At 37.9% G+C, this 14948-nt stretch overlaps 1 protein-coding gene across 1 annotated transcript in view; it reads right to left on the bottom strand.

Annotated features, from left to right (window-relative positions):
* Positions 1-14948, bottom strand: part of KDM1B (lysine demethylase 1B) — a 1151880-nt gene that overhangs the window by 526575 nt on the left and 610357 nt on the right. Inside the window, exon 11 of the mRNA XM_044065274.1 lies at positions 12777-12851. Coding sequence (XP_043921209.1) covers positions 12777-12851 — 75 coding nt within the window. The remainder of the gene's footprint in view (positions 1-12776; positions 12852-14948) is intronic.

The raw sequence follows: 14948 nt of genomic DNA, 5'->3' as shown, positions 1-14948 counted from the left end.
TAGGATTGCATCTTTAATAGTAAAGGTCTAGGCTGCCTTTTCATAGCCAGGTTTGGAGCATACACACAATGTGTCCTTTCAAGTAACAACTCCTGCTGTGGAATACCAATTCAGTTGGTTGTTTGTGCTTTTATAAAATTAATGCAGTCTGATCCTTCCAGCTTGTGTGATATAGCTGAAAATCTCAGGTTTTCCCTATGTGGTCTGTCCTCTAATTCTATTATTTTTTTAAACATCTCTTCCAGAGCAGTCTCATATTCAGCCAGCCTTTTCTTCATTTTATCCTCAGATTTTTGCAGCTTTATCACCTCATCTGAATATCTGTTTAAAGCTTCTTCCATTTTGTCCATCTTTTTGTTTGTGTTGATATACTCCATCAGTGTTTTGTTTATTTTAACCGGGTCTGTATGCAGTTGTCTTATATCTTTCTGTAGGTTACTGGAAGTCATGTCTGGAGGTTGCACTGCTTTTTGCTGAACAGCTGCAGAACTTTCCCCAGTCGATATTAGGTTTCTTCCTGACTTTTTGTAGCTGACTTTTCCAGGTGCTCTGTGTTTCTTTTTTCCTCTCATCCAGGCAGTACACTTACTAGCCAGTTACTGAAATTTACCCATAAACACAAAAGTCTACTGGCCTTCTCTGTTGAGTTTCTGTATTCGCACTGGAAGAGCTAGAGTTAAGCTGTTATTCAATGTGCAGCTATCTTAGAAGTCACCTTTAAAACAGTCATTAGAAAGAAATGCTACATTTTAAGCAATCATTTTGCAGATGGACAAATCCACCGCACTCCTCCAAACTTATTGACACTCAGAGGTTGCTGGGTCTCAGAGAATGATCAGTTACTGAGAGGAAATGTAAAGCTCATCTTGCTTTTTCTCCAAAAGGCTGAAAGATGGCACTTTCGATATGCCACCTACACGGTCTTGTGCAATAATGCACAACAAAGCAATCGTGCTGGAAAGCTTAAACAAATGAATTACAAGCATTTGTGATCTTAGCAACATATGGAAGCATATAATTTTGCAATGCTTTTTTTGTCATACAAAATCTGTTTTTAGTTTTTCCTTTTTAACATCTCACAATTTTCACATGTATTTTACAATGCTAAGCAAGGTTATCATCTTAAACATTTTCAAAAAATTAACTATTTCTCATACAGCTTCCTTGTAAAATATCCAGAATTAGACTGTCTGTATTCACTTCCATAAAAGGTAATGTTTATACAGCTTACAGCCAACACAAAACAAACTGTCTCATCTCCTCCCACTCCATCTATCATGAGCCTGCTGGCATTACTAAAGTCTTATTTTTTTTGTCACTTTCTGTTACTTTTGTTATAGATTCATAGCTATATACTAGGCTAGCAACCACCAGGGCCTTTATAAGCCTAGCCACACAACCCAACCCAACTGCATGCTCTGGTAACATGCATCTTAATTGGGGGTAAATTTGTTAGGAGGTTGCTAAAAAGTTATGTGGGGGTATGCTAGGAAATGTTTACTGTTGGCCTTTGTGTATAAGACACATGGGGGCCAGTCCAGGGATAGAATTACGATTACCCATCCAATGTTGGTTAAGAAATATTTATTGTCAGCCTATGTCTTTAAGACACTTGGGGGCCAGCCCAGGGATGAATTTGCGATTTCTCATTCAATGGTCATGGTTACATTTGAATAAGGTTAAGGATGAACTCAGCTTCACATGGATGGGGAACCAATTCCAGAGCATGGGGATCCTTTGAGTCACATATCTGTCTCACCAGCATGTTCTACTTATGTCGCAAACAAAGGTCAAATCCCTGGATCTAGTGTTTTGGGTGTTGCTTGTTTTGCAGATGTACAAAAGCTCCATCAGGGCTGGTTCTAAGGATATGCCAAGCACAGCTCACCTCTTAACCTGTAGGAGATAGAGTATAGAGAAAGGGCTCTAAACTGACCTGTATAGGACAGTGGGTTAATACCCTGGTATTGTCTTGGCAAGGGACCTCTGTGGGCATTTCAACTGTTTCATACCCCTAGTCAAATATATGCCAAAGGGCACTGTACTCAGTGATGGGTCTGATAAGGGATGAGTAGACTGATGCTATAACTTACTTGGACCTGGATGTCATACCCTTACTTGTAAGTTGAGTGACATTGATTTTCTTACTACCTAGGCTACTTGTTGGTCACAGGCCAGATTACAGTCTATATATGTTCCCAGATCTCTAACTACTGGGTCAACTCTTAAATGTGCCTTATCAATGGAGTAATTTGCTGGGTAGACATTTTCCCAAAAGACACTATAGTACACTACTTTGCACTGAGTTTTAATGAGTGGCTTTGGCACCAGTCATTTGTCTGTATTAGAACCACTTGCAGGATGTTAATGTCATGGGGGAAATTTATGCTAGCTCCCAATTTGCAGTTGGCTGCTAACATGGAGAGCCAGAGGCTCCTGACTTTAGCCTTGACCTCTGAGAAATAGATGCCACGCAAGAACTGGCTCAGCACGGAGCCCTGTGGTACTCCACTGGTGACCTGACTCTTGGTGGAGGTAGTCTCAACATACCTGACTTGTGGATCCTATCATTGAGCCAGTTGGCAAACCTTTCAGTTGTGTAGGGATTTAGACCTAGTTTGGTGAGTTTGTCCATAGTACCCGAGTTGGGTATTGTGTCAAATGCCTTAGCCATATCTAGGCAGGCAATATGCACCATTTTGCCTTCATCTATTGCCTTGGTTACCTTCTCAAAGTCTACCAGGCTAGGTAAGCATGACATTCCTTTGAGAAAGCCAAACTGGGGGCGGCCCGTCTGCCAATGTCTTTGTTGATCATTTCCATGATAATTTGTTCCATGGCTTTGCATATTAGATTAGTCAGACTAATGGGTCTGTAGTTTCCAGGGTCAGCTAGTTGCTGGTCGATCCTTGTGAAGGGGGATATCCGTTACCATCCTCTATTCCCTTGGTACATAGCTTATTTTGAGGCTATGACATGTTCCCTGTTGACAGTTTGAAGGGTTATGCTGTTGTGGATTTTGCAAGGGGTATTGGGAGGAGTGAGGTTAAAATTTGAGTTGAATTTCTCAGACAGCAGATTCGGTAGGTTACTCTGCTCAGTGAAGGTGGTACCATTTGCTACCAGTTTTGCACATTGTTGTGTATTACCTGTGAGACTTCAGACACAGCTGTAGAAGGCCTTGTGGTTGTCTTTAACCTGAGAAGCTATCTTGACCTTGTAACTGGCCTTGCTGGATTTAATTAGTCCTCAATATCCTGCTTAGTTTTACTACTGAGTTCTTGTCATGATGAGAGTTGCTCTTTCTGACTTTGACCATGAGTTTTTTTTTTTTAATCTGTTACATACTCTGTTAAGATTAGGATTCCACCAGTGTGTTTTGTTTTTGGGGTTTGTTTTGGGTTTACTTCTGGTAAGTACAGCAGCCTCTATGCAGCTATTTACATTTGTACAGTGTTTTGGTGAATAATTTTACATAGGAATTTGAACTCTTGATTGGGCGGGGCACTGAATTTTGACAAACTATTGCTTAATAGGGTGTAGTTTGCTTTAGAACAGTTTCTAACTTTAACAAGTTTTGCTGTGTTTTCCAAGTTGATTTTTATTTTGAATGAGACAGCTCTGTGATCCAACCTCACAAGTGAGTATGTGACATGGGGGTGGGGGGGGGGTGGAGCACTCTCTCTTATTGGTAAGAACAAGGTCTAGTATGTTTGAACTTCTGGTTGAAGTGAGCACTAACTGATCAAGGGCATTTATGTTAAAGTTCAGAAAACATTGTGCCTGCAAGTTAGTGGCAGTGCACATTTCCCAGTGTATAGGGGGGTAGTTATAGTCTCTTATGCCTGCAAGTTGGTGGCAGTGTGCATTTCACAGTCTATAGAGGGACAGTTAAACTTTCCCACTGGTTGGGTGGAGAGTGCCTCCAGCAAGTCCATATACGTGCTGTGGGATTCCTCAGACAGATATTGACCTACAGCTTACAAAGATATGGCAAAAAACTCTAAGGAGATCTACATCTGGAAGAACTACAGAGCATCATCCTGTTTACCCAAACATGAAGTACACTCATTGCTAATGTGGATCAAGACACCTCAATTTTTAGTCCCCCTTTTTGTGGCTGGTGATCTAAATGTGTGGAAGGCACTGTAACCTTGGTCTGCTGGTGTACTTTCTGCAGCTTTAAACCATGCCTTGGTAATGGCACAAATATCTATATTCTCCACAGTGAGGCAAGCTTGTAGGGTGTGGAGTTTCTTGTCAAGGCTCCTACCACTGAGCAGTAACACCTTTAGGCTCCTTTGGGTTTCATTTGCTATGTTGTTGAGTTTATCACTTTGGCATTGCCTAAAAAGGCTTTATGGGGGTGGCTAAAATTTTAGTCAAAATATGCAGCCCAGGGAGAAGATGCAAGCCATCTTTGGCAAAACAATGTGGTTTGTTGACCATATCCTCCCAGGCTGACAAATACTGAATCCCCCTGAACTGACACCAGACTCTAAGCCAATTGTTAAAATCGATCATTTTTTGTTCATACTGTGGAAGCATCTTTGGTGAAGGTAGAATGCTGCTCAACGCAAGACACATACCAGTCTGAGAAACATATTCAGAAAGGTCCATAAAGTCTCTCTTCATATAATCCAGACAGGTATGTCTCAAGTCATTTACGCCAAACATGGACTAGGATAGAATCATACTGGTACCTATGGTGCAATGACTTGATTGTGGGTGTAACTTGACAGATCCTGTCTCCAACTAAGCAACTAAAACCAAGATCTTAACCTTGTCAAGTCTAGTAAGTGGGATATCTGTGTGTTGTACAATTGAGTCCCTTATGATAAGAATCCTGGGTAAATTGCTTGCCTTATGTGCTTTGTTTTCTAGGATCCATTGGATATAAGCTTATGTGCAGTGTTTGGTGTTGCTTTTGGTGTATGCTTTAGATATTGCTGAAGACGGAATTTATTCTTTGCAGGCTTAGGAGTTATCTGAGGTTTGGGGAGACTGCCTTTTAGTGCCTAACCATAAGATGGTACATGACCGTGGCTACTGTGTGTGGTAGATGCAGTGTGTGCATGTGTGTGTTCTTGACAACCTTATTTGTATGGGAGATTTTTGTCTTTAAGAAAATTGCGCATATACATCTCTCAGATACTACGTTGGTTTCTGTAAGGACAAAGAGGTTGTAAGTGAACATGAAACAATTGCTACATTGTCGCAGTACTAGTTTTATAAGTTAATGTCTGTAATGATGACTTAGGCAGCAGAAACTTGAAAGGAAGCCTAAAACAAGAAAAATAACAGGAGATCCTGTAGAGGTTTTATAGACAGTTTGGAAATTTTATGAAAATTTGTATAAGCAGAGAAATGAGGAAATCAAGAAAGAGCAGAAGACTTAATTAGAGGTATATGAGGCTTAACAATTAAGATAGGATGGGCTGAGATTAAAATGGTGATGTATAATCATTCTTCAGGAAAGTCTGCAGGAAAAGATGGCATTCCTGTTAGGAGGAAAGAAAGTGATAAAGATCTAGATGATTTTGTTTAACAGAATTTTAAAAGGTGGAGATACACCAATCTGTTGGAAAAAAGCTGTGGTGTCTGTATTACCTAAGAATGGTAAAGACTCATCAGACCCATTTCAGTTTTAAACCATGAATATAATGTGTTTACGTCTATATTACCTAAAAGAATGGCAAAGGGGTTGCCAAAACTAATAGATCTGAATCAATGTGGTTTTGCAGATATAAGGCAAACATTTGAAAACATTAATAGAACAATGATGATGCAGAGGGAAACAGTGTGTATGAAAATACCACAGTTATTGGTGGGTCTTGATGCAGACAAAGCATTCACAGTAAGCTGGGATTTCAGCAGTAGGGCAATGGAAGCATTTGGATTCCCTAATATAAAAATAATAAGGTTAATTAGGAGGTCATATGAAGAATCAGAAACAAGAATTAAAGTGGGCGGGGTTCCTCTCTGATAAGTTGTGTTCGAACAGAGGAATGAGGCAGAGGTGTCCTCTTTCCCATTTATTTGCTTTACATTTAAAGCCATTGACAAAGAAAATAAGGGACGCAAACACAAAGATACAATAAAGTGTGCTAATCAAGAAATGTTGGCTTTATTTGCAGACATTATTTTGTACCCGATAAATACAGAAAAGGCTATGCCAGTGTTGTGGAACATTTTGAGACAGTTTCATGTCTTTTTTGGGAGATAAAATGAATTCAGATAAAACAAAGGATATAGCCATAAATTATTTACCCACACACAGACTGATTTGACAATAGGAGTATGGCTTAACAAGGCTTCCATTGTGGCATATAAGGATATTTGGGAACAGGCTAAAGAATACAGAATACCAAAAATTGGAAGCTCTTACTTATGGATATGGATAGTAAGACAAAAGCAGTGAACATGTTTTTAGTCTCTTTAATTTTATACACTGGTTAGGCATATTTTTAATCAACCAGAGGAGAATTTGTGGACAAACATTTCTTCAACTCTATTAATTAGTCTGAGAGGGGAAGAGGGCAACAGTTAAATGGAATAAGTTAATTCTTCCAATCAAACAAGGTTATTTAGGATTATACAAGTTGAAGGGATATTTTATAGCTACAGTTAAGGCTCATATACACAACACGAGCAGAAGATTGTAATTCAAAATGAAAAAGGATGATGATGAAGCAAGGGGGAAGTTCAACAAACAGAGTGGGATTTTGATTGCAGATCCTTAGGAAGAAAAATAACTGTATGGAATATTACATTCATAAAGTACGAGAAAGTATTCTAAGAAATAAGCTGACTCGAAAATGTAGAAAGGAGATTTTGTCAACAGGGATAACTGCAAGCAGGGCTACAAAAAATAGGCAAAGGGGCTGAAATTTATTGGAGAAAACTAGAAATGGAACCAAGGTATTTGGAGCAAATAACTAGAGAGGAAAAGATAATACAGTGCAATGAGGCCAAAAAGACATTTGGGCTGCAGGCTAGAGACTGCGTTCCCCTCCAGGAATTGCTACTTTACTACAAACAAACAGAAAGGGATAAGGGTATCTTAAGTAAAATATAGAACCACCAGCTAATAATCCAACGCAGGAAATTTATTGTAAAAACACACTCTGACGTCTCGGCTCCACAAGCCTTCAAGGAGTATAACATTAACAACATCTTAAGTAAAATACCTGCTCTGAATCAGAGGAGGTTAGAAAAGACTAAGAAAAGAGACTGGAAAGGCAATTTACAAGAGAACAACGGGAGTAAATATGTATGGCCCCCATGTATGCAACAAAATGCAGAAGGTTTAAGGATCTTTGCTTGGAAGTGTTTGCATATGTGTTTTTATTTCCCAAGTAGACTTCATAGATTTTTTCCTCAAGTAGACAGCAAATGTTGGAGATGGGATGGGGAAGAAAGAAGTAACTGGGAACATGTGTTTTACAAGTGCAATAAGCTGGCATTTTTAAAGATTTCCAATAGAGTACTCTGCCAGAAATACTGGGTGAACAAATAACCAAGGATAAGACTTTTTGAGCTTGCCTAGGCATAGACATAGTAAGGCCGTATTAAGTTTAATACTGCTGGCTACCAAAAAAGCAATTCATAGAAAATGCAAATCAGAGTTTAAACCAACTGCATTTGAAGTGCTGATTATTATAAAATGGATACTGGAACAGATATCTTTAGGAAAGGGAAGGAGCAACTTACAAAAAAATAAATGGAAATTGTGGGAGCAATACATGCAGAATAACATTCAGGAGGAGGAATGAGGTTTAAGGGAAGACATGAATTGAGCAATGTATGCAATGTTGGACTGATGATGTTTACAAAAAAAAGAAACGTTGTGAGGTATAATATATGTAAATGGAAAAATGTCAATATGGTTTGTTTTCTTTTCTGTTAATGTATGTTTGCTTATGTCTTAAGTGATAATTTAATAAAGGGTTTAAAAAAGAGCAAATTGGCATATGGTGCATCCTGATGATCATTTTTGTACTTAAAGCAAGGGCACCAATTTACTTTGAGTGTACACTATTGATCTTTGAGCAAATTAATGCAGTAGTCAGTAAACCATTCTAAGAACAGTACCAGGAGACTGTGGACTATTAGGAGACTGTGGACTATTTCTTCCATGCAAACTGGAATGTAAAAACAGATAATTATGTGATGTAACATACAACATTATGGTACTGATGCTTCAACAGGGACTCTACTCTAGACCCAGATAGTGAAAACTAGTATCCAAGCAAAAACAAGACAAGCATTTCACTTTGTTTTACGTGACAGCTAATGTAAACTGATGCAATGCTGATATTTGGATGTCGGAGCTCTTATATTCTCAGTTTGCAGTTCAACATTTTAGTAATAATAATAAATGTTTTATTCCGGTAAAAAATTTGGTCATGAGAAAACAATATATAGAATCATGATCTTGATGCTTTCACAACTGTTCAGCATCCGGAGGCTACATTAAATTCTACTGCACAAATGATTACCTATATAAATGTCCATAATGAAGCAGCAAACAGAATTATGATCCTGATGCTTTCATAAGCATTGTTCAGCACCCAGGTTGTATTAATTTTACCACACAAATGAAAGATGAACACGAAAAAGCAATGCACAGCATTATGATTTTGATGTTTAGACAAGTGCTATTTTATTATATACCCATTAGGGAGAAGTAATACCCAAGCACAGACTACAAGAATGTTTCATTATTGTATGACTGTAATTATAAGTTAGTACATGCAGTGTTTGTATGTAGATGCAGAAGCTCATATACTTCCACCCTGCAGTATAATAAAAATGTTTTAGTACAGGAAAATACTTCCTGGGGAAGCAACATACAGCACTATGGTCTTGACCTTTCCACAAGTACTGCTCTCTGATGCTTCTAGCCAAATATATGCAAGAAGACATAATTCAATTTACATTACTACCAATATCATTTCATGCAGTGTTTGCATGTGGACGTTATAGTATTTTAGACTGTCTTGACTGCCCTGCAATAGTGATTTTACATGACTAAGCGTTCACTAAACATGCAAAGTAGAGCAGTAACTGCATCTGGAGACTGCATTAACACTACTACTCAAATGCACTTGCAAAAAACAATCAAGGGAAATATCATAAAACATTATGAGCTTGCTGCCCTCACAGATTCTCATCTCTGCCCAACATTGAGAAGTACTTTAGGTAAAGGAATTTTATTTTACATGACTGCAAATATTGTCTGGTGTCATGAATTTAATCGATATAGCAGCTCACAAATTCTTGCTTTGCAGTTCATTTTTATAAATACTAAACATATGTTTGGCAGCAGAAAAAAATAACTATAAGAAAAGAGCATATAGCTGTGAAAAGCACTCTTCTCTGCTAGCTGGCAATGACAAATAGCAAGACAGATAACAGGACTATTTAACTTTCTTTTACATGTCAGAAAACTGTTTGCATGGAGATGAAGGATCTCACCTATTCATGTAATACATGTTCTCCGATTCCTTTTAGGAGCCACAGTTAGTCTACAGGGATATTTTACTATTTTTACATGATAAATATTTGGTAGAGTGATGTACTATTTCGTATATATGCCTCTGCAGCAAGCTTTTTCAATTTTGGCTAAGAACCCTTTCACCCCTCCCTCTCTCAGGTTTTGTATGATAATCTCTAAATACTGCAAAAATGCAACTGTTAAAAACACCACTGCAATGCACCCAAACTAAGTTATATCTAAGTATAGAACTGTTTGCTAGCACTTCTGAAACTGGTTGCAACATCTATGTAATGGATTTTCTATTCACTGTGCTGCCTCATCAGGTATCAGAGAAAGAATAAATGATGCACTCCACTCCTCCTTGCTATGCATACATCCAATTAACTGGTTCATTTTTAAATCATGCTTTTTTCTTGTACAGCTCCTAATTATTTTTTTGTACTGGGTATCAGAGAAGGAATTAAATAGTCCATTATGCATGACATGTTTCACAGATCAAGCCCTGCTCCCACACCATTACTATACCATCACACTATTATAACCAAACGAAACATTACTACTGCATTGCAAGCTAACATTCAGCACTGACAAATAATTGTTTTTACCCGCTCTAGTACTCAGGGCTGTATTCATGTCATTGCATACATTTCTATTTGAGATTATCTCTCAGGATTAGCAATGATATTACCTATTTAACCTTTTAGCTATTATCTCTGAAATGTGGATCCTTTCCCACTTTAGTTATATAATACAGTATTCCCAAGCAGGCTGTGTCCAGTTTTCCACCTAAATTCCATTAAAAAGTCTGTTTGCAAAACTGGATTAAGTGCTATTTCAGAGCTTTAAAATGTTTTGTGTAAGGATGGTTGTTCCTGGACCTTCCCCTTCTATTTCCTTTACTATTCCCTACTACATCTTCAGCGTCATCTTTGCTGTTACACTAAGTGTTGTGTTCCTTTAATCTGGTGACTTTAAGCAGCTTTAGGCAGATTTGCTGCTTCTTTCAAAAGACAGGACTCTATTGACAACTACATGTGGATTTCTAATTTCCCCTCCTTTGTCCTATACTATTACGCCTGTTTATACTCGCAGCTTTCTGCTTATGTTTACAGCTACTGGCATTTTTGCCTAATTCTAGCTACAGCTTCAAACCTTGAATTTACTGCACCCTACATTTCTTGATTTGCTCTTTTTCCTGATTTTCTTGCACTAAATGTTTCTTCATATCAGTCTTCAGACTGGTCTAACATCTCATCAGCTACATCCAAGACTTGTTGGTTTCACTATCTTTTTCTGCTTTTTTTGCACTGATGATCTGACTGGTCTAACTTTTTTCAGTTTCTTAAGCCTCTTGCTTATCTTCTTGTTCTACCCAAACATTTTGATATCATTGATACCCAAACAGCTTCCCACTCTACAGCTAGGGATACTTCACCTTTACTACACAGCCTCCTTGCTTCTTCAAACCACCTCTCTAGGGTCACTTCCACTTCTGTATCTGTAAGAATGGGGTACAAGCCCCACCCTCCACTAAATCTAGCTTAAATCAGTTTTGATTAACTTAATTAAATAGTATAGACAGATAAAACCTTATGGCCTAGATGAATTGGGAATGAGTGGTGATCTGAGCAACAAGGGGAGGTGTGAGTGAACATCTGACATCTACTCACCTCTCCCCCTCTCTTTCTCTCGATCTCTCTGGGCGTGGGGAGGCAGATTGGTCTCTTACTGCTCTGATCACAATAGGGGGCTTGAGAAGGTGCAACAGAATGATGGAACAGGAAGTACATGATGACTCACCAAACAGTGCTTGTGAACTGCAGCTAAATTTAAGACTAATGCATAAGAATATGCAGAAGTTACTAAGACAGCACTGTAAACCCTTTTATGAAAGAGCAGCTCACACATCTACCCAAGAAGCATACTGCTTCAATATACAAATCTGCAAACATAAGCTGACAAATAACTCACTTACAAAGTCTGTAAGAAAGCAGCGAGCATAAACATTACAACAGACAGGTATTACAGGCATACTTGTACTGCATTACCATTCTATCAGTTTGGAGAAGTTAGCGTTAGCAGCAGCTCACTGTCATAGTGTGCAATATTGCAGTCTACATTAAGTAAAGGGTAGAAGGTTAAGGTGGGTTAGGGTGTGCATGCTGCACCCTCCTTGTAGGTTTACATTTATCTGCATGCAATGTGCACACCCATTCAATAACATGATAGCAATTATTTATTTTATTTCCTGTAGTTCAGTATGCCAAGTGTTTAGGCATTTATTTGTTTATTTATTTATGTAAGTGAATGTCACTACATAGCTGTTTTTTTACTTTGTATTTCTTTTATCTTTGCTTGTGGTTTACCAAATCATTTTTTTCATGATCACTTCCTTCTTTCTTTCTTAGTTCCTTATTTATGCTGCTGGCTTTATGGTCCTGGCTTCTCACTGTGCTAATTGCAACTATCCTGCAGAGTCTGTAATTTAATTTCATCTGCAGGCTGAGTGGTAGATCTAAGTAATATGCTTTGCCCATAATTCTAGCTACCTCTCAAGCTCTTGCCTTCCAACACCAGAAGTCACCAGACTTTAAGCTCTTAAAGCTAGCTCTACTCTGGAAAGTGGGCACCCCTCCCAAAAGATGATGTGAGCAGCAGTCAGTGTATTACAGAAGGAAAAAAAATGGACTTCAAAAGCCAATAAAAGGAGAGGCTGATGATCAGCAAGCACAGGGAGAAAATTACCTAAACAAGTGATTTAATTGGGACATGATCTGTAACTGAAACTATCCTGCATTACATTCTTATGACTTTTCCTACAGCAGTGCTAGGTTTTAAAAAAATGGCCATGAGTTTTCTCCAAAGATTTTGGACTTCTGCCTTTGAATACAGCACACTGTACAGGTCTATTGCAAAGTATCCCAAAATATTACTTTGTCCATGCCTTCCTAACTGTTCTAACATCTAGTACTATATTTCCACTTATAGCCATTTCAGGACACAAGGATACATTTATATCTCTGCCTAATATAATTTAGCCAATTACTCTATTATTTAGTTCCATCCAAAATGCCTGTTTTCTTTTCTGGTGCACTGGGAGGCAACTATACTGTAAACATGGAGTACCTGGTACAGAGATTTATTACTGCACAGAATTTTTCTTTATCCCTCCCCAAGTTGGCCAAATCTTTCAAGAAAAGACAATATCTCCTCACTTACAGGATTCTCATGATCACTGGACACTCTGCAATCTATAAGAAAAATGGCTTTTTACCTTCATTCCAAAGTTGTGGAGTTGCCGTGCTGCTGCTAATCCTGCTGGACCACTGCCCACGACGACAACAGATTTCTGCCACAAGAAAAAAAACACAAGTTAAGTAACAAGCCCTCTTCAAAGCACCTTAAACTAAGCTACATTCTTCTTCTTTTTTTACATCAGAAGGATGTACATTGCTTTAACAAACTTTGGAAATGGATTTTTGTGATAGCAACAATTAAGAAATTATTGTCTTTCCATTTACTTCTGATTAATGCTGCAGTGCTAATTTATAATTCACAGTGTATAATAAAATATTTCACAGTAGCACAATGAATTCAAATGCAAAAGGCAGTGATTCTGGCAATAATGGAGAACACTGGATCATGTGTAACTCGCACTTAAGAACGCAGATGATGGGACTGCCGACCTCACCAAAATTGTGCTGTAACAGGGTCTATATCATATAACAAAACATCAAAAGAGCAAACGCTCTTACATCGACCTGAAATAATCGAAGCAGCTAAACCTCGAACGGCCACAACAGTGATTTTTTTTTTCCCCAGGGGAAAAATTGCTGGGCCATTGTTGGGGCTTTGCCGCTTCCTCCACTGTAGTGAGATCTTTTTCCCTTTTAATTTTAGGTAAATTTAAAGGAGAGAGACAGTATCACAGTAAAATAAATTACCATTGTGATAATGCCCTTCTGGGACAGTTTTCATGTTTGTTAAACAGCTACAGTCATTGCTGACAGGGACACTACTCTTATTATACTCTGTATGTTTCTTTTAGCACTGATTAGACTACTGACTCTTACAGTTTAACAAAAATCTTTCCTATGGTGGGACTTGAATAAAAGCACAAAAATCACTAACAATTCTTAAATAATGCAATAATTCACTTTAAATTCACTTACAGTTCATTTTCATTAATAAATTACTATAATCCTCAGGTGGTTTATGAGGTAAATGGAAACATATGAGGAATATGTTTGCATGTGTTAATTTTGCTATACTATTGGCTTTCGCACATAAGAAATGTCATCTTTCCAGTTAATAAAACTCTATTGATAACGCTTAGAATGTCAGGGTAGAAGCATTGTAGCCGTCAACCTACACTACTGCCACAGCCATAACATTTTAATCACCACACAAAGACACTCTCTCTCTTCAATGTTCTATTATTATCACAGCGATTCTCCTTTTTCAGAAGATTGAGATCTGCAGACTCAGCACATGAAATGGCCTCACAATAAAGCTTCTGAACAAGTACAAAATCTATCACATATCATGAAAGCATTCTCATGAGTAGTAGTATACACACACACACACACACACACACACACACACACACACACACACACACACACACACACACACACACACACACACCTCTATACTTCTAATGTAAACCTTACGACAGCCATATATAATGGTCTCTAAACCACCTTAATACCCCACATCGTAACTACAATATCTCTGCCTTGTTGAGCTCCTTCCTTCACTTCCATTTCTTTGGATTTCTAATTATTAATTCCAAGATCTATTATCTATATGACAAATCCATTTATACACCTCTTCAAATGCTCTATGTTCATATGCATCTTTTTTACTGTAATAGATTCCTTTATAACATGAATGTAATCTAATAAGCAAACATACATGCAATTCTAGTGTACAGTACTTAATGTCTGCTCATGTACATTAAAGTCTGTTTAAAAATCTTTGTTAGATTTTGTTAGCTTTTCTTCCTGGGTCTCAGCTAATTTTAATTTCTAACTCAGAAAACAAAAGCAGAATAAAATAAAGTAAAATCACAACAGATTATCTCTGGCAGGGAATTCTATACTGGGTTTAGCATTTAGACATTTTTTTTATTATTTTCTAAAAGTGTTTTGGGTTTCTAATACCATGACAGGAATGGACCCCATTCCTAAGTCAAAGTATGATTAAAGTTCATGAAATTAGTATTGTTTCAATCTTTGTTAGCCAGAAGTGCTCTTCACAGTACTCACAATGTGCCCAGTAATGACTCTGCAATTCGTATGGTGTTACATGTACTGGTAACATATCTAAGCACGAATGTAAATTGCTTTTCATAAGACCCGTTGATCCTACTTATTTGAACTGTCTGGGTATTCTTTCACACTGCCCTTGTTTCTGCCTGCAGATCCCAGTATTTTGCGACTTT

Source organism: Protopterus annectens, chromosome 3.part0 (assembly GCF_019279795.1).
Source record: "Protopterus annectens isolate FY-2018-M chromosome 3.part0, PAN1.0, whole genome shotgun sequence".
Taxonomy (NCBI): Eukaryota; Metazoa; Chordata; order Ceratodontiformes; family Protopteridae; genus Protopterus; species Protopterus annectens.
This window is presented reverse-complemented; position numbering and strand designations above follow the sequence as displayed.